This window comes from Opisthocomus hoazin, chromosome 7, assembly GCF_030867145.1.
Source record: "Opisthocomus hoazin isolate bOpiHoa1 chromosome 7, bOpiHoa1.hap1, whole genome shotgun sequence".
Taxonomy (NCBI): Eukaryota; Metazoa; Chordata; class Aves; order Opisthocomiformes; family Opisthocomidae; genus Opisthocomus; species Opisthocomus hoazin.
Window position 1 is genome coordinate 48,930,153 of NC_134420.1, and position 21,248 is coordinate 48,951,400.

General features: G+C 44.0%; 1 protein-coding gene across 1 annotated transcript; it reads left to right on the forward strand.

Moving 5' to 3' along the window:
• The first annotated feature begins 1,380 nt into the window (after positions 1-1,380).
• On the forward strand, positions 1,381-20,750 carry LRRC74A (leucine rich repeat containing 74A). Its single transcript, XM_075427146.1, is given in 17 exon segments — positions 1,381-1,464; positions 5,202-5,307; positions 6,520-6,695; positions 7,325-7,432; positions 8,164-8,260; positions 8,691-8,740; positions 9,540-9,621; positions 11,304-11,389; positions 11,738-11,923; positions 12,596-12,604; positions 13,537-13,632; positions 17,226-17,352; positions 17,355-17,368; positions 18,545-18,652; positions 19,288-19,359; positions 19,700-19,704; positions 20,675-20,750. Coding segments are annotated over 17 exon segments (1,482 nt in total).
• Positions 20,751-21,248: the final 498 nt, after the last annotated feature.

Sequence of the window (21,248 nt, forward strand, 5' to 3'; positions counted from 1 at the left end):
AGAACCGAACTGTGGTCTCCCATCTCCTGCTGCAGTAAGCAAAACTCTGGAACCATCATTGGTTTTTAGGCAGAAAATGGAGGGTGTTCCTCAGAGGAAGGATCTGGAATATCAGGGGCTGATGACTTAAAACAACGCTATTCTTTAAAAGGAAAAATCTAAGAAAGTATCTTCAGACCCAACCCACATCAGGATAATTAGACTGAAATCAGAGAAGAATGTTAGCCGGTACCACAAACAATCAAGCATCCGGACAGCCACAGTTGTTTTGCCTACAGTAGAAAAAATATTTACAAACTTTGGCGATAAAATCAAAGCTGATGATGATCATCTGCTTCAGGGTCAAACCGTCCACTGGCTTTTGCGGCATTTTGTTCTATATCCAAATAAAACCCTACTATGGCCTCTAATGACTGGACTACTTGAGAGGTTTATGTAGAACCCAGAGGAATAAAACCACTAAAAATACCCTGCCCTTGGGGAAATGGACTCTTTCTTCCTCTCTGTATAGCCCATATTACACCGTGTAGGCTACATAAACTTCAAAATTTGTACGAGAGATGATGTTCACTGAGCATTGCTCAGAAGACAAAGATGGGAAGATTTCTAAGTGTATGTATTAGTTCTGCTCAACCTTTATCAGAAAGCCTCTTCTGTTACAGTTTTGGTTTTAACCCCTTAGGAAAGGTTAAAGAGTCCTCGGTATAGATGATGTGAAATAATAAGTATTGAACCAATTTTGGATCCAACAGTAGCTGGTGGGTTGAATGAGTACTTGGTTTGAGGCCCCATTAAGTGCTGACATGTTTGCAAGCCACACTTTATTACCGAATGGATGGGGAATTTGGCAGCAGAGAAGTCTGAATCTGTTTGAGACCAGTAAGGTGAATACACTCCTTCAATCCTCATCTCCTCTAAGACTGTAACTGCTGCTGTCTGGCTTTCTCATGAAATCGTACAAACCGGAATACGAACTCAAAAGGAGAGGACAACTCCTACCAGCAGCTTGGCACTATTGTCTGATACGTCTTGGCGGGGTCTCACAGCCAAAACCTCATCTGTTGTCTGGGAATCGATGGGATCCCAGAGCAACAGGGCTTCCAGCACTGAATGTCGCCCCTCGGAGTCAGAAGGTGCAGACGAGGTCACAGAAGGGTAGCAGCGGCACGGTGGGGGGACAGGGCGGCCGCAGGCTCTGCAGGGCTTTCTTGTGATGCCCGGCCAGCCCCTGCAGCGGTATTGTCCTGTTCATGAGCAGCATAGATGAAGAACACAGATCTTACAAGTGGCACCAGTCCTCCTGGAGATTTTTTAACCGTAGCTGAGCGGCTGCCCTTTTTGTTGTAGGTGTGAGGAACTTACAGGGTCTAGGATGTGGCTATGAACTCTTCACTTACAGAAGAGAAAAAGCAAATGAACCCACCACTCGCTGCTGGTGACACGGAGAACGAGTCAGAGCAAGACGCAGGTGCAGTGTTTAGTTACTAGCAAACTCACTTCAGAAATAGTCAGAAATGGCCAAAGGCAAATCTCCAGTGCTCAGTAGGGACCGAGGTTGCTGCAGGCTCATCACCAGGTGGGAAGGCAGCAGTGAGAAGGAACGGGGTGCCAGCACCCTGAGACAGGAGCAGCCATCCAGGAGCAGCTCAGAAAAAGTAAAATCCACCAGAGGAGGACTTGCCAATGTCAGCTTCCAGGCAACTCCCCTCAGCTGCCCCTGATTCCCACGGGAGGTGGTGTGGAGCTCAGCACCTTGTGAGACCAGATCCTGTCTGAGCCCTCCACTGCCCAGCAGGACAGGCAGGGTGCGACGGGCAGAAGAGTTTTCTGAACCTGCTGCCGTCAGGCTGTGCTCGTACCTGGCAGCGTCAGGCTCTGGGTCTGCTCGCAGGGCTTTGGCCCAACTTCCTAGCTTAGCGTAAGGGTTCCTCTCAAAGTTCAAAGCCTCCTTTGGCCTGTCACTTAGTCGTTACAAATTAATTTCTTACTTTCCTTCGTAATGCAATTACTGTAAGGTAGTCAGATATGTGGGGCAACTTCTATCTTTCGTTCTTGTTTATCTGTATTTAAATAGAATATAATGCAATTTATGAAGTGTTAAATAATAATTTTCCCTAATGGATGTTCTAATCGATGCGATCCTTTATCAGAATATTTTCCATTGTTTCAAAATTACATTTGTCTAAATATCCTTTCTTATTTTTCTGTAAAGGTAGCTCTGGGGGCTTTTTTGATCCAGCAATAATCATTTATTGCCTATTTGGGATTTGTCCGCTTTAGATAGCTTTTCTGCAAACGAGGTTTCTGTTCTTGGCTGTGACCTCTTGAACCTTTCACTCCTTAAGTGGGATCTGACATAATTAATCACCTGCTATCAAACCCAAATTATTATATTAAAATTATTATTTCTCATGGGTTTTTGACAGCATTAACTTCAAAAATATTATCACTAGGAAATACCTGGTCAGTTAATAGTTGGTTGCCATTTTCCCTTACATATTGGATTAAATAATTGCGGGCAAAAGGCTGGATGAATTTGACTGGCAGTAGCAGCGAAGAGAATGGTGTAATTGTTAATCCTACTTTATTCCAGAGACAAAATGTTGTCAAAATATCTGGTTGTTTTGCTTTTTTCTTGTTCTAAATTATTTATGTTAGGAGTGAGAAAAAAATCTGTATTTTATTTGTTTCTATGTTTTATTTGTTTAATTTCTCTATAAGTCTTTTGATATCCACAGTAGCATGACTTAAAATAAAGATAAAGAGATAAAGATTTTATAGTCTTGACTAGATGACAAAGCTAGGGCACACACATTTTCTAAATCATAATAAACCTAAATTCTCATTTTTTCAATAAATGAAAACATTTAGGATATTAATTCCTAAATACTTTGCTTAGAGTTTGCTTAGGTACAAAATCACGTGTCTCACAGCTGTTTCCTCATAGATTCCTTCAACAGTTAATACTCCAAAGTTAGTATAATCATATAGTTTGACACATCGTTGAATTAACTGATTCCTTACAGAATGCAAAAAAATGCTTACATTTGCATGTTTACATTAGTATAATTTTGCATGCAGTATCATACTGCAAAATGCTATGTTCCATTTCATGAGCTGCCCCAGTTGAGCTGTTGTTCTGATGTATTTCTTATGCCAGACTTTCAACGAAGAGAATGAAAGAAGTGAGGACAACCTTGGTGGCTTTCTTTCACAGCTGAAATTCCTTAGCATACATCAATTAGATTCTGTCCTGGCAGAGAAGGAGAACAATTTATTAAAATCTTCATCTGACCTTTACATCCATCGCTATTACTAGTGATTCTAAGAAAGAACATTTCATTAGTTTTGCAGCACGAACTAGGACCTTGCAGCAATGCGAGACAAAAGATGATCAACATTTTCGCTACTCCACAGAGGTCCTGAAGTATAAATTGATAGTGTGAATGATCGAGTATTTGTACAACACAAATGAGGGGACAGCGTAAAGCAACATACTCAGAGAACAGGCATTGTTAACCCAGCACGAGAGATGGGATTTGCAGTTATCTGGATGTAAGTAGCACGCCAAACCATGGAGTGAACTCCCCTCCTAGCTCCCGGCTCATGACCGGTACGAGCCGTGCACAAGGCAGGCTGACCACAAACCCAACAGCTGGGGAAAGGAGAGGGTGATAAAGGAGTCTCTAGACCCATCACTTTCCACTGCATTGGTTTTAACACCACTAACCATGACTCAGTGCTTTTCAAAATTCTGCTTGAATAACAATATTATTTTCTGTATCAGTGCCAACTTCTGCAGCTCCACAGGGGTGCAGGGACCACTTCTGGACCTACCTTGGAAGGCTCGGTCCGCACACTGCAGGGTGGCTGATGTACTGGGCACATGGCAGCCACATTATCAGGAGATGATGCAGTCTGGATGGGTTTTGTGCAGCACACAAAGGCTGTTCCCCAGAGCGGGAAGTTTATTTTTATCAGATGTGCAGCACTGTAGGGCCATTAAGCAAAGAGGATCAGGGGGTACTATCATAATGTCCCAAATCTTTGGTTCTACTTGTCTCGTGAGCTCTTTTTATGGGATTTAAACCTATTTTTACTCATTCTTTTGTCTTTATCATGCTAAAGTAATGCAAGTAAACCCATCATTTGAACAAATAAAGTCTGGCAGAAGGAAATGGTTTTAATGAAGGAGCTGCAGCTGCAGGGCTGGTTGAAATGTGGTGATGTGGGTGCCAGCTGGCCAGTCTTTCCCTCACACAAGTCTGCATGAACAGCCATGCTGCAAGCTCCACGTCACACACCAATGCTAAATGACATTCAAGAAGGGCAAAAAAACTACAGGTCAATAGCCTGGAGCTCTAAAGGGAAATAAGGAATGAGAGAAGAAGGTAATGAAAGCAGTGACAGGGAATGAAAAGAAAAGTTAAGAGTTGGAAAAAAGTATGTATTTTGTTATTAGCCAGAAATTATTTTGGCAAAATTACTCTTCATTATTTTTGTACTCCCCTTGAAAAGGAATTTTCCAAATTCTCCTTCTCTCTATCTATAAAATAAAATCTGAATTGCAGGCAAGAGAAGCTGTACCACTTCCAGTGGGTCTGGTTACACTCAGTCCCAATGTACAATAGCATCCAAATGCTTTCTCTTCTGCCATGCTTGAAGAGTACTTCAGAGGATTCCCAGGCTGACAGCAGTCAGCCAGCTGTGTCCCGCCAGTGCCTGGGGAAGTGTGAGTCAGTTCAGGACAGCTAGGAAGAACTGGCACAGGCTGGTCTTGTAGGCTGGTGGGAGACTGGGACAGGGAGGGGAAATTTGCTGTTGCCTTGTGATCTCAGAAATTGCAGAAGGGGAGAGAGGCAGCTCATGAGGAATGAAGCCCCAATGCAGGAGAACAGCGAGTCCCCTGCACATGGGCTGCATGCTGGATTTGGGCAGGGCTCTTTCTGAAAGCTGCAGAGCCATGGCCAGTCTGCAAATCTGCAGCCCCAGAGTGAGCCGTCCCCGTGCCAGGACCAGCACCTCAGGCACACAGTGCACAGGGAGCGGTGGGCACGAAGCGGGCTGGGGAAGGAGCACACCCATAGCATGCTGAAGAGGGGCACAGGCTTCAGTGAGAGTCAGTCTGTCACATCAGGGAGTCACATCTGTGCTGGGCTTGCACTGACAACATGAATCTGTTTGGTTTCATGGCAGACCAGAATGAAGAGACGTTGAATACCAGTGAGTCTCCGGAGTCTGTGTCACTGGCTGATGCCTCAGCAGAGAAGGCCACAGAAGGCTCTGACGCTGATCTAGAGGTTGAAGGTGACTGTTTTCGCACCATCTGCCCTCACCAGCCTTTCCCCTTACAGAGTTGTACCTACCACCTGGTTTATATCCGAAATGGAGACCAAGGACAGAACCCTGCCAGGGTCCTGACAACCACATCTAATCTGGCAGTTGATAAAGGCAGAGGGCATGAATTTCCCTCTAAGAGCTCTCCCTTTGACGTCAAGCATTTTCCTTCAACTGCTCTTTATACACCATGACTATTCCTTTGTTCCTTCTTCTCTCCTCTAGTCCTTAATAACCAACATTACCAGACCAGGCTGCTGCCTGGGCAGCAGGAGCAGCAGGCTGAAGTCAGGGATGGAACTGTGGCCCTGTTTATGAAATACTGCATAGCGATTGCAGTCTGCGTGCCATAGGTTTGCCACAACTGTCCCAGACTTTTCTGGTGGCTCTCCTCTTATCTCCTGCCTAGTGAAGTCAGTCCAACTAAACATGTCTTGCACTCATTTTTGTAACAGTAGGATTTGTCCATAATTTAAGAACTTTTTAACTTGTTATAAATGGAAGGAAAATTAAAAAAAAACATAAGAATGCAAGAAAAAAACCCACTTTTTTGTTAGAGGCCTCAGACTGAACTGGAAAATGGCTTTGAAGAGAGGGGAATTTGTCTTGAGGTCAGACCATTAAGTGCATACAACAACATGGAGAAATATGAGCTCTAAGTATGGGGTTTGGTGAAGAAATTCCAAATGACAGGTTTTTGTGGAAATATAGCCGCCAGCTGCAGTGATATGTCTCACTGCAGCTGTGTCAACAACGTCCAATGGCCAAGATGAGAATGCTGGGATTCTTTCTGCTGGTTGTAAGCCAAAATGTTCTGAGCTGCCCTAGCTCTGCTGGCAATATCAGCTGCATGCTTCAATTAAGATTTTAAAGAAGAAAAAGAAGATGAAAATGTTTTTGCCTGATGTCGAGAATTCTCAATTACACCAAGAAAGTTTTAGTCACATTGCAGACTGGTGAGAAGCTGCAGCAAGTCACTGGATGCCAAATGGAGAAGCAAGCAGGATACATTAACTCTTAGCAGTTTGGGATAAAGGGATGGGGAGACCCAGGGGACGATAGCCCTTTAAGACTAAAACCCTACTGTTGTTGCATAGTGTTACTTAATTTTATTGTTAATTTATTTACAAGAGGAGGAAGGACACTGAATGCACCACTCATCGATATACTTTTTCTCTGTAGATCCTGAGGAGGCCTTTGTGGGCATTACAGGCACATAGCTGTACTTGGAAGCATGCAGGCTGATGGAGGTGGTGCCTGTCTCACACTTTATTCAGAACTTGGCCAAGCCTTATATAAACCTGAACCACCATGGTCTAGGACCCAAAGGTGTCAAAGCCATTGCTATTGCTCTGGTGGTGAGTAGCCAGTAAGACTGGGGCCACTGATCTCAAGAAAAATGGGCATTTTAAGCCTCTGTCAGGCCTGGAAGACATCACTGGAGTACACAGTGTGGGACAAAAAGTCATATATCTTCCCCACAGGAGCTCTGAGCATCCCTTATGTCTCTAATCCCCTGCACAGGAAAGTCTTGTGTGGCAACTGCTGGCCTTTGCTAGAGTTACCCCCAAAAGCAAACTCATGCTCTTCCATGGGACACAAGCCCCCAGTGCTCCTAACCTCTATGGGGCCAGAAGTAGGGCTGGAGGGATTAGTATCCCCCACTCTGGGTCCTGCACGGGGATGTGCCACGCTCACCAATGGACAGGCCCAGGATGCCTGAATCAGAGCTTGGATCTGAACCTGGATCTTCAGGCTGGCAGAAAGCAATGGGAAGTCCTACCCACTTGCAGCCTCTCAAAAAAAAGCTTTTGTATGCCAGCTCCCACTGCCATGGCTCTGCCACGTCGCCTGATCACTGTCCTGCTCAGGATCTGCAGTGCCTTCAGAGGTTTGAAGGAAATGTCCAGTGTCTGTTGAACTGAGGAGACTATCCCCTTCAATAACTTTTCAGCATTTTTTTTTGTGTGTCTTTGTGTCTTCCCAGTCCAACGCAACTGTCACCCATCTAGAGTTGGAAGACAACTGCATTCGGGCAGAAGGAGCCATATGCATAGCAGAGATGCTACGAGAGAATTTCTCTCTTCAAGAACTGGTGCCCAATCTGGCGTAGTTTGTAGCCAAAATTATTGCTCACCAAGTTCAATCATATGAAATAAAACCATTTAGTTCCATTACAAATTTAACTAAATAGCCGTTGTTCCCCTGAGAAAATTTTCATATTCTGAAAGTCATGATATTTTATGCTGCTCTACTTTTTAAAAGCACAAGCTTCTGAAAAGCAGAACTGCACATGTGATGGCAGTCTGGTGAGTCTGGAACTGCTCTCTTCATTAGCAGATGTGACAATAATTACCATAACTAAGTCTGTCTAGTTCATGCTGAGCCAATGGGAAAAATAGTTTGGTCAGGAACTTTTCATTCTCCAATACGACATGGGGAAACTTTTCTAAATAGATTAAGGGAATAATGCAAAACTTTCAGATATGAACTGGCACGAATGTTCCTTTGATCTGAAACTGGGGTATACAAAATGAATTTTGATAGGCTATGGCGCCTGTGTTACACAGGAAGAAAAGATTCTTGGTCAAATGCCTCTTGGTTCACTGAAGACAAAGACCTACTTGAAACTGATGACGGTAGGTCTTTATTCCTGTTAGGAAGGATACAGGGTTAAACACACCTATAAGTCACACTTTGATTACTGTCTGGCTGACATTTCTCTTATTGCTCATCTTGCATCTTGATACCTTGGGCATTAAGAAGACAATAAAACTAATACATTCTTTGGACTCATCCTTCTTATCCTCTCTTCTTTCCTTCCAGAACATCTCCAATAACCACCTAGACGCTGCAGGAGCTGAAGCCATTGCCAGTTTGCTTTTGGATAACATGTCCTACCTCCATGCTCTTCAGCTTTCAGGTGGGCTGTATGCACCCAAAGAGTGATGGCACTGGAAGTGAAATAAGATGTGTTTCATTCCAGTCTCTCATCCTGAGAATATTGGTCAGACTATGGGCAAAATCAATCTCTCAGCTATGTCTCTGACGGGAATCCAGAGTAACAGTGGAAATTCAGTTTTATAGTGATGTGATTAAATATTTGGCCTGCTCAATCTCCAGCACCTCTGAAAACCAGTCCCTTACAAGAAACTTAGATAATTGCTGGAGTGTGTCCCACATCTTGGGGTAATTCTACTCTATGGAGCAAAGTGGAATAGTGGCTAACTTCTTACAGCCCAACGTGGGCCATGATTAACTGGAGGTTCCACCTAAAAGCACAGCTTCCTGCAGACCCCAGCTCAGTGCTGAGGGAGAGGTCAGCACACTGCTAACATACTTTTCCTCCCCAGGAAACAACTTTGGAGAGGAGACTGCATCGTACTTTGCTGAGGCATTAATGGTGAGTTACCTGAAATCCAAGGTCATCTGCAGCCCTGGCTGTGTAACAGACACTCCTCATCTTGAAGCTGCTACTCACTTGGCATGATTTCACTTGTCAATGCCCATATGATTTCCTGGCATAATTCTGCTAAGTGCCTCTTGCTCAACTCAGAAATGAGAGAGGTTGAGAGGACACAGAGCAGAATGGACTGCATTAACATTTTCTCAGGACAGCCGTGTGAGGTCTAGCTGAGAAACAAACCTTCAGGACTGTGTAACAGAGCAACAGAATGGCATCTGGGTGACAAAAATTTTTCAAGAAGCATAAGTAACCCAACTTCATATCATTTTGCAATTCTCCAGTAAAAAGAAGACGCTTGACTTCTCTGGTTAGTTCCTATCTCAAAGCCATCTGCGTCACTGAGCACCATCAGAAGCTGAGCTGAAGCAAGGCCTTGACGTGATACCAGAAAGTGCTCTTGGTCAGGGTCCAGTGGTGGGAGTGAGACAGGGGCAGGAACAGAACTGCAGGATGTGCTGCAGGCCAGATGTGAGCTGTGTGAGAGAAGTCTGCACAACACAAAGTCCCATCGCTTTTGCTGTTTTGGGAAGATAATCACTGTGATGTTACATGCCTGACAAAGCTTTGTTTTGGGGCACGCAGAGCCTCAGTCTCTGTGCTGATGATCTCCCATGCACAGAAGATTTCAGTGTGCCTGATATCCCTCTGTTTTGTCCTCATGGGGGGGCCTCGGCGTGGCAGCTGGTTGCAGCCGGCTGGAAGATCTCATTGTGTCTGCACATTTGTCTCTCTGCAGGGCAATTACCAAGTGAAGGAGCTGGATCTTGGCCACAGTGAGTTCCATGAGAAGGGAGGACAGCTCCTGGGACAGATGCTCGGTAATTCAATTTATTACTCCCACAAAGCCAGGAGTACAGGCACTGGGGAACTTGATGGCGTCAGCACAGTGAACATGTATTTCCTTCTCCAGCAAAAATACCCCACGACCTGGCGGGTCATGCAAAAGACAGAACACCCAAATTGAGAGCTTCCTGCCTGGTCCACAGGCTCACCCTCATCACCACCTCATCTAGCAACTACAACTAGTGTATCAGAACACAAATTCAGGATGAGAAGCCACAGTAACAGAGCTGTCTGTGTCAGAGAGAAGAGAGCTGAAAGAGAAGTTCCTCAGGGAGTATAAAGCAGAAAATTGCATTTTACTAAAATCTAATAGGATCAGAACTGTTGAATGTTTTAAGCTTTTGATTGCAAAGTTCAGGAGTGATTTCAATTTTTCTTAAGTAGCCCAAATTCTAATGGTTTGAGCCATTGCACAGCAAGCAGCAAGTGAAACAGATTAGGAAGAAATAAAATTAAACTGCCTAATTTGTCTGTTCAGACAAAGTGAGACCCAGAGTGTGCTAGTACATCTGGAGAGGGAAAGGAAACAAAACAGTCACAGTCCTTTAGTAATCTCAGCTGCTGTTAGTGTACTGGGAAAGACTTGCATGAATATCTGACGGCTCTTCTTCCCTCAGCATGTCCAATATGCCTGCTACCACAATGGCTACAAGAATGTGCTGTGAGCGTCCAGTGCTCCTTCAGCATTTCAGTAACACAATGCTTTCAGTTTAATTAACACTTTCCTTCTCCTGGTTCGATATTTCCACTGATATGAGCTTCTTTCTAACTACAGTCCATGTCTTTAAAAGATGGATCAATTGAAACTGCAGTGAGGGCCAAGGCAATGTGCCCCTGTCTTGGACAAGCCTGCAGGCAACGCAGAAATCAGTACCAAAACTTGTGACCTTGCTAGCCTAGAAAGATGCCTCTCCAAACTTAAAGGTCTCACAGCTCTTCTCTCCTTCCAGCTTTCTTGAGGCAGGAGCAGTAGAGATTACTGCAGAATCTACTACTTTTCTGTTTTGCTTCTTAAGAGAATATTTTTAAGTCAGCTAAACTCACCATCTGCCTCCATCCAACCTCCTAACCACGAAAAATCTGTAGAAGAAATCCTCTCTGAGAATGAGAAGCAAGTGTTGGCAGCAAGTCCTACCCCTCCCAGTGTCTCAGTAGACACAATTCACACATACCCTGCTCTAAGTAGAACTTACACCATGAGGTGTGCTATGCATGTGAATTTGCACTGGCACGTATACAGCTGGGCACAGCTACCATACGAAGCTGAATTCCTCTCTTCTGCTAATCAAATATATGCAGAGTGAGTCTTGATATTTTAGATGTGGCAAGGAGAATCCAGTCATTTTTTGCAGTGAGAAACACAGACGATGTCTATTAATACAAGAAATGCTCTCTCTCTCAACCTTCCTCCTTCACAACTTATTCTTTAAGTTGGAAAAAAAACCTGTGTTCCCTCTCTGCTTGTGATCAACAGCCCATTCTCAGTTCTTTGGGCGCTGTGGACAGAAAAGACTCTGTAGGTACAGGTTCCTCCTACTGCAGTCAATGAAGGCTGTTGCTGAACCTCCAGCAAACTTTCTCTTATTCCCTAAGTGTGGGCCAGCAGCTGTGTGCAGACCACTCTTCATGAGCTAACATCCCAGTTTCTCTCTCCTAGCCAGCAACACAACACTGGAGATTCTGGACCTGAGCTGGAACCACCTGAGGAGGAAGGGGACAGTAGCACTGAGCACAGGCCTCAGGGTAGGAATGCCCCTGTTTTGTGATACCCTTCACAGTGGTTATTTCCAGGAGCTGGTGGAAACACTGACTGGGAACTCAAATCCCTGAGGTCTGAGCAGGATTCAGTAGCTCTAGCAAGTTTCATCCTACTGACAGTGGCAGTCAGTGCCAGGAGAAAGACTAAAGCAGTGAGCAAGTCTAGTGACTTACATGGTTGGAGAGACCCTGGTGACATTGCAGAGATGTTGGATTCATTGGGGCTGCCTGGGTATAACTTGAGGGATGCTCCTTTCTCAGCCGGGCAAGAAAGGGTAGGGTGGTGCAGAAGATGGGTGTGCAGTAGCTAAGATCTCTCTTCTCTCTCTGGAGGGCAATGGTGCGCTGAAAATACTCAACCTTTCTTGGAATGGCATTGGCAATGAGGGAGCAGTGGCCCTCGGAGAAGCTCTTAAAGTCAATAATGTGCTGGTTCACCTGGACATCAGCAACAACCAGATCAACAATGAGGGAGCCAAGAAGCTCTGCAAGGGCCTTGAAGTCAATGGAAAACTGAAGGTAAAATAAAGCTCAGGCATGGTTGGAAGAATAAACAGAGGGAGTAGAAAGATCTGTCAGGAGGGACACAAGACAGGTGAGCTGCCTGAGCTATAATGGGAGGAAATTAGTATTGCTCTGGGTTGAAGGTGAGCAGAGCAGAAGGAAATTCTATCCCGTGAATTTCTGCCAAGGCAACTAAATTGCACTGTTCCCTCAAAAAATCCCCCAGGGACTGACTTGACATAACCCCACACCTCCTATCACCCTGAAGTGGTCAATTCCTGCCATGTCCTAGTCTCAGTCAAGTGAGAACCTAGACATTCAACAAGTCTGCATATATACATAAAACGTAGATGTGAAGGTACATATGTACACGTAATATGCATTTCAGCCTAAGGCAAAGGTTCACAATGAAGAGTCTGCCTTTCTCAGTGTCTTCATGATTTGCTAAAAATTTATTCAAACACAGGATAAACTGTCATTGCCACATCAGGGCAATGCCACAGCACTACCGAAAGGAGAGGAGTATTATGAAGTCCTGGAAAAAGAAAGCCAAAACTGCCTTCTAGCAACCTAGGGATCCATGATCCTGGGAAGGACAAAACTGAGTGAACAGCCAAGCTGGCTTCAGAGGTTAGGGCTGAGAGCTAAAACATCTTCTCAATCCAAGATCATTCTCTGGGAATTCAGCTGAGAAAAGTCAGCTTGCTTACGCGCTTCATTCTCAGCTAGATCTAACATAACCATCCTGAGAGCCTACAAACGGCAATATGGTGGTTGAGGGGCATCTTTAAAGCTGTTCATGTAGGCCTGTCTTTGGACACCCCTATCTTTGTAAATCACTGCAACCACATCAGGCTTTGGGGCTGCTGGTTTAATTATGCAAATAAATATGTCTGTTTGCCTTGCTCTTAACCTGGCTCGAGGATAGGTCACTGACTCGCACCAAGGCATTCCTCTCTTTATGTAGCTGCACAGGGTGTCTTAGGAGGTGATAACACAAAGGACTTAAAGGAGGACATGTCTTCTGCTGGCAAATGTTAACCAAGAAAGTTTTCTTTCAAATAGCTGGAGTGGGGGCTGCACATGAAGTCCAAGGTGGGGGAGAGCTGATGTTCACACACTAAGAGACGCACGTGGCAATGCCGACTTCATAACACCAGAGTGCTAGACCTTGTAGGCCAGAGGCAGACGATCAGCTTGAGCTCTGATCTGCTGTACTGCCAAAAGGAACCAAGGGTATGGGAAATGTCCCGAGAGGCACATCCCCATCCAGAGCGGCCCCACTCACAAGCACACATTCAAATGCAGCCCATTGCCTTAGCCTCTCCCCATCACACAATATATTCCTGCGTGACAGATGTGAGAGACCTGGTATGTGGAATCTCACACAAGGAGACAGAGAGAAGGTGAGAAGGCAACTCCACTAGGAAGCTGCATTGCACAGTTTTGTGGAACAGAGGCAAGAGATGGTGAGATAACAGATAAATCCATTGAAAGGGACCACAGTTATTCTACAGCCCTGCTGAAGAATGGGAAGAAAGGGTCATCCCTGAGGCGGCAGCACACCTTCTGCCAGGCATTAAACCCTCATTCTCACCATGTCTGAATCTATGTCTCTTCTTCCACAGATGGCAAATAATCCCCTGACCATGGAAGGTGCCACTGCACTAGTCACATCTGTCAGAAAGAACCCCAGATCCATGATGGAGGAGATCAACATCTCAGTAAGACCTTCTGTGCTGGAAAGCCTCCAGGACCATACACTATACATTTTTAGGAACGAGGTGGATCACAGAGCTGCCCCCTTCCAAAACTGTTTTGAGACTTGCTGTTTGTTTCATTTATGCACCGCCATTAACAAAAAAAGACTACTATTTGACAGCCCTTCTGGGAACCATGTGGAAATTATAGTGCTTTGGTCTAGGTCTGGGGAGAGATGCCTTTAGTATCACTGCATTTCACTCCCTTTCATTTTGCAATAGCAGAACAAGAACAAGGAGTGAAATCCCACTAGAAGATGAATTCTCTTCATCCCCTGAGCTGTCTGCCTCCAGAGTAGGCCCAGATACTAGATACTGTGAAGCGCTTTGATACCCTGTCAATATGTATGAGATGTAGAAGAAGATGGATGCTTCAAGGCGTTGAAAGCAAAGCAATTTTACTTAAAAAAAAAAAAAAAAAACAAAACAGAAAAAAACCAACATTAAAAGACTGGTGTGGAAGGAAAAAAACATCAAAGAGGCCAAATCTTAGTATGTTACTGCTTAGCAAGTCAGGAGCACAGCACATATTGTTGTAACCTCACACGCTGCTTCTAAAATGGGAGACCCAGAAATGCTTCTGAGCTGCTGAGTGGGGGTAGGGGTTGGATTGCAGACCAGTGCTAAGGAGAGACCTGGGCACACATCAGTCTGCTCCTGGCCCTCCCATCCACGCATTGTTGCTTCATGGGAGCAGTTACAGAAGGTGTCAGGGGCCTCGGGGCCCTCCATCCACCTTTGGGAGCACCACGATTAAAGGAAAGAGCATTTTCATAGAGATTAGGTTTGGGACTGGGAACATAAATAACATGTTCACACTTCAGACAAGCTAAAAAAAAGTTTATGGGCAGTTTTGGAGATTCGTGTAATGGGTTGTATTGAAGTTATATCTGCATATGTTGCTTTGTCCTGTGGTTACTGTATTGAGGAAAGCAACTAAACCAAGGCAGAATATATAATATTCATCTATGGTCTTTCCTGAGAGTATCAAGAGCTTTCAACAGAGATCATCTGAAGAACAGCATTCCTCTAAGGCAGACAATTCTTCCCACATAAATTAAGATCAAAGAGAATTATTTGCCAAGCCTGCAAGGAGTCAGGCCTCATTCTGCAAAGAAAAACTAAAACGGACTGTGTGGGGGTAAAGGACTTCGTTACAGTACATGTGGTTCTTCTAGTTTTGTTACTAATGACCTAAACAATTCATACACTTGGAAAGAGCAATGTATTTTAGCTAAATTCTGAGAAATTAAACAAATTATTGAAATGCACTTATTTAAAATGAGGCACTCAAGAAATTTTGAGGCAAGGAGTTAATTAACATTAAGAATCTTCAGTCCAACCTAAATCTCACTATGCATTTCTGATTTCTAGGGTTAACAGATGGTCTCTTCACCTCACCCTTCAAAAACTCTAAATTACCTGGCATTTCACAAGATAAATGGTCAATGGCATAAATTTGCAGTGACATTTCAGTATCCCAACCAAATGCTTGTAGGCAAACATCTAATCTGTCTGACAGACTTCATTCCACCTGTGATGCAGGGAGACTTGCATTTCAATTCAGAGTATTTGCAAATATACAGCTCCAAAGATCTTATGCTGTCTTCAACTTTTAAGAAATTAGTAAAGGTTTTAATATTTTATAGAAAATTTAAGGGAAGACATAAACAAAAGCCCATCCACCCCTTTTCCCAGTGATGAATGTTTGTCTTGACTTCTAAAGAATGAATAATTAGTGTGTCTGTAAGAGGAATTTTGAATAAGGATCATATCTACAAACCTTTGCAAGGATTTGACAGCACTAATAAAGGTGAGGTGATAGAAAGGCACATGTTTAACAACAGTTTATTGCTTCTAACAACATTTCTAAACGTGACTGTTCCCTACATTCATTTCACAATCAATTCTTTACAGGGTTTCAACTTGCAGACACTATCAAATATTTAATAGAAGTCATGAACAAAAACAGCCAGCACACACCCATCTTCACCATCACAGTACAAAAGAAAATGCCATCGCTTTTCAGCTGTCCATGTGCTGTTTTTCTGGACTGCGAACTGACTGTGTCAAAGACGCAGAAATGCAGAGGCTGGGTCCCTCCAGGTGCCTCCCAGCCCCAGAGCGGTGTGTTAGGCCAGACGCGGTGCTTCAGCTATGCTGCTTCCGAGGCCACACTGGTGGTCCACTGGCTTTCTCATGGGGCCAAGTCCAGGCCAGCGAGCCTTGGGAAGAGCTGGCAGGCAGCAGAGACAGCTCGGGCTCTCCTGTACTGTGCCCAGGACTAGGACGCTCTGCTAGTGCATGGTGCAGGGATGTCTGGATGGCTTCTTCAGAGACTCACTCTGCGTCCATAAAACCATTGGTGGTGAAGGAAAACTCATAAACCCAGCCAGACCCAGACTCGTTCAAGACTGTCTTTGAATAGTAACAGTCAAGAGCTTACTGCACAGTAGATCACAAACTTCTAGATGTGTCTTAAGATCAGCAGATCTTAAGCTTCTAAAAAAGCAGCTATAAGAATGCATTGGGAGACTTGGTAAATACACTTCGGCGAAAAAATACAGTGCCTGATGCCTTGGAAACCTCCTTCAATGACAGAAAACAGAAGCATTCACGAGTTCCCTGAACTGCCTTGAAATTTCCAACAATTAAATATATAGCTAACATCATATATGAACAATTCCTCTGCCATCGTGGGTGTGAACAGAATCATAATCACAGTTTCAAAAGATTGGCCAAGGCAAAGTTGTCATAACTTCAATTTAGGAGAATAAAATGCAGTGACATCAATATTTGCATCGATAGTCTTACTTTCTAGTGTCACAAAACCCTAAATCAGGACACTGTGCTGCTGCCCATTCTGTAAGTACGAAACCAGAAAACTCACAGCGTGAGCACTGAAACGCTGAGCTGTCACTACCCTGTTTGAAATCCTCAGGAAAAAACAAACATTAGGTCTTGTACTGCTGCCTGGAGCTTCCTATTAGGGTTACACAATGAAATAGTGCTTTACCAAGCATTCTTTTCACCCGGAGACCCGGACCCTTGCCAGATAGATGCATCTTTCTTGTCTGGGCTACATTGCTGAGGATACTAATCCTTGTAGGCCTTGGACGAAATTTTTTAAAATTTATTTTTGCAGAACTGTATGGTACATTTTGGCCGTTGACTATTCAATTTGCAGTCTTCATGTTAACCAAATGGAGAGGAGACCCATGTAGAACTATCTCAGGGGTGGGCATGAATCACCTGAATAACTTAAGAGGTCTTCGGTGTAGACATTTACCTGATGAACATCTAGCTTACATTAAGTTAATTTCTACATAAATTAGTAGATCCTTTTCTGTCTCAGGCATAGGAAAAAAGGATGAAGAACACTTGTTTAGGCCTGGGATCCCTGAAAGCAAAGAGTAGAGATGGGAGAAGTCACCGCCCTTAGGAGAGAATGGTTTATGCTGACTTTAGATGGATTTGTTTATACAAAACTCGATACAATACTTTATTGTTCTTTGGGTGTCCACACTGACTGCACTCTCCTTCCTCCTATGTACCAGAATGTGTTGGTGAATGAAACTTTCATCAAGTTGCTGGATTTGGTGTGTCAAACACGTCCTGAACTAGATGTCATCTATGGTGAGGTCGAAGGCTGTATCGCCAAGATCCCCGAGCAGCATCCAAATCCCATAAACTGATTCAGGTGAGCTACTGAATTTGGGTCCATAGCTCCCCTATACACAGTATACATGCTCCAAGCACTTGGTGGGAGTGAGTTTGGAAAGGGAAAGCTTTCTTCCAAGTGGGAAATTCAGCCAAGTACTTTCAGAAGAGTATATTCAAAAAGACTGTCACAATGTTCACATATCTCAGTCCACACAGACTTACTAAGCAAATCCTTTGATCTTCAGGAGAAACTAATGCCTTGGGATCTGAGAGCACTGGGGAAAAAAAAAATCTGAATAGATGTTTGCTTGCTGCGTGAAGTAAACTGATTGATTTCAGGTCTGATCCAGATGAGTGCCCATTCTCATCACAAGCCCACTGCAATAGCTGACTTTCATAGACCATTTCACTGACAGTTGTGCTTTAGCATCAAAATTAATATGCTTCTTAAAAGTAGGATATGATATTACAAGTAAACACTGTCTTCAACAGAAATCACTTAGCTTCTCAAGGACTGTAATTTCTAAGGAAAGCAGCAGATGGTGCTGTCCTCCTTGCTGGAAGACAATGCAAGCATTTGAGCCTTGCTGAGTGAAGTAGCACTTCTGCACAACCGACTTCACCACGTTTCTTAGCTGCTGTGCAGATTTTTAGCTAATTGGGTGAGTCTTTGCTGTAGATATGGATTCAGATGAGCTTAAGCAAAACCTTGGGCTGTTAGCTCACATCAAGCAGTGCTGCTTAGTGACACTGACACTAGCACGCTTTGCAGTTTTTAACAGCATTTATGGTACTCAGATATGTCCTCATTCAAACAGATGGGAATTCAGAGAAAGCAACTCTCAAGTGATCAGAGATCTGGGGGAGCGGGCTGTCTCTGGATTAGACAGCCTAGCCAGGCAGTGGCTGCTGGGAAGAGGACCAAATAACCATATGCAATTATCAGAAGGAACAGCTTTGCTACTGAGTCTCATTTCAAGGTTTATCTCGAATTGAGGGGGAGAAGGAGGTATAACTGAGAAGAATGGGATTAACTTGAACAAAATAATTTTGTTCTGACAATAGGGTGGCTGCGCAAGGAGTTATGGACTCCTGTCTCAGTGATAGGCTCAGTATAGGCTGAGTGACAGATGGAAAAATAAGGGGAGAGCTGGAGGCAGGTATCAATGGCTGTTTCATGGTCATGCCCACATTTTATCTCTGCTTCTCTTAGAATTACTTGAAAGAACACAACCTGCAACTCTGGGACTTTTTTAGGAGTACTGACAAAGATGGAAACACGAAGATCCCTGTGGCAGCCTTCCGGAGAGCCTTGATGCAGGTGTGCCTCAAAGCACGGCCAGGATGCTCTTCTGGCAGGGTGCTGCTCTGGGGAAACCTCTCTGCTGCAGCACAGCCACCAGCCTTGCTGGTGACATTGTTCAGACTAAAAGGCCAAATTTACCCATTGCAAAAGTTGAGCCCTGACACCCAACAGAAATGCTATGACATCCAATAAATAGTGTAGATGGCATCAGTGACAATGGATCAACTTTAGAGTATCACAGGATCCTTGTAAAATCACAGAGGTCAGCTGTTTGTATAGGATATACAGGATCTTGATAGCTAATTATGTCTAACTGATATGGGAAAGTCAGAAAGAGGCATTTAAACCCTTGCCTCTACACACAAAGTAGACAGTTCTCTTCCTGCCAAAACCACCATGCGCTTGGGATCAGTAGCAATGGTTAGCCAGCCACGATGCTATTTTACAAAAAAATGCAAAAATTTGTAATTTTAACCCCAAAAAGAGTGAAGTTGCCTCCCCAGCACCACTCCATGGCTTTTTTTCTATCCCTTCTGCCATGCACCAGGCCATCTGCTCACCTGTTAAAAGATGATGGGTCCCAGTATGATATGGAGGATTTTTCTGCTTGAAAATATCCAGGTTTGCTAACATTTATCTTCAACTCTTAGCAATCAAGCATCCCACTGGATCGAGTCCAGATTGCAGAACTAGTGCGCAAGTTAGACCGGAATCAGACAGGGGTCAATGGACTATAGGGGAGTGAGTGACTCCACTTACTGTCCTGGCTTGTCTTTCTTTTTTTAATTTGGCTCAACATCAAATAAGTATATCCTTATTCACCTGAGAAGGTGAAGGGACATTATGGTTTTGGCTAGTCCATTACTTACCTAAGTAAAAGGTAGGTGAAATAACACCTTGCATGCTTAGCAGCCCTGTTGAGTCAAACTAGAAGTCAGTCTTATGTTTCCATTTGATAAACTTGCTGTGAGAGTGCAGGGATCTCAGAGCTGAATGGCATTTTCACTCATGTTTGTAAGCCTGTGTGAGAAGCATCAGCTCAACGCTGTCCTCCCCCTGAAGCCAGGGTAAGATTTGCAAATACAGTGCATCTGTGCCTTCAGACCTCTTCCTCCATGCTCAAAGACTCTCATTTTTTCATTCTCTCTGATCCTTCTTCTTAGGAGACCTAGTTTTCCCTGGAAACCCACCTTCAAACTACAGAACTTTTCATTCTCTTGAAAGTGCCTGTTCCTTAGTGCCTGTAGCAAGCATGTCCAAGTTCTGAGAGCCTGAGCAGTCAGCAGCAAACTCCTTGGAGGTTGTAAGTCGCTGCAGGCTAAACCGCTCATCGTTGGACTCAAAATTCCCCCTAGGTTTCCCATCAGTTCTGACATGTGACTCATCAGCTGAAAGCCCTATTAATCATGCCCAAATATTCCCATCCCTCAGTGCTTATTGATGGATTTAAATATATGCTGTAGTCTAGTCTTAAGGCTAGAAGCAATGGGTCAGTTTTGCAAATCTCTTCACCTCTTAGCTTCCTAACATTTTCAAAGAGAAGCGCGTTACTTTGTTAGATCCAGTCTTTATTCCTTCGCATACATCAGTGCCGTACTAAAAGCATCCATGCTCAGACGCTAGACAGGCCTTAGCCTGGATAAATGTTGAATTAGAGGTTACATGGGGTTCCCAAGTACTTCAAGGACAAATTGTGGAACTGTAATTAAGTAGTAAGCAAATTAGGAACCATTGAAATCGAATGGTCAGCAAAGACTTCATTTGGTGCCATTAATGCTGCTAAGTTGATACGTGGGGAAAAAGAAATACTAATATCTACTCCTTATCTAGCTGCTTAATGCATTTTAGCATGTAGCATATGTGGCAGTCGTAATATTCACCTTGTAGACAACAGTCAGAAGAGTTTTGACCTTTGCTGTCCTTAGTGTTCCCACCTCAGGCTGTTTTCTCAAGGTTCTCTCAGCAGCTCTAAGATACCTGACAATGGAAGTTCACTTTACCGAATTCATACTGGTTCACCTCTCTCTTTCCAATCAGTCACTTAAAGGAGCAGAAGGCAGCACAGAAGCCAGCGGAAGGGAAAACCGAGGAGGAAAGAAAGGAAGAGCCATAAAAATGAAGTAAGGAGGCAGGTCAGACAGTGAAAGATTGTAGGAGGAATACTGGAAGAAAGCTCAGAGTGGCCCTGGGCTTGGGGAGGCCCAACACTGGGGAGCTCTAATAGTCTAAGTTACTGAATGTAGAAATAAAGTTGATGTTCCACTACACAGCAGGTCCTTACAGAGTCTGGTCCTTTCGGTTAGGGGCAGAAGAGATTAGTCCTTTGGAGCTGTTTACAAAATCTATCTCACTCTGATGATGCTGAACTTATTTGCAGAGATGGAGACAAAAAGCAAGAATGGGGAAACCAAGAGAACTCATTACTTTTATTATCCCCTTTTGAGGGAGAGCGGATGGACATAGAAAGACTGAAGGAAGTGCCCTGCAGACAACTCCTAGCAGACTTAGCAGTTCTGGCACAGGGACCTTTGCAAGAGGAGAATAATTAAATTCATAAGAAACTATAGCTGATGTTACTCAAAAGGTTTTGGGTAATAAGAATTGTGTTCAA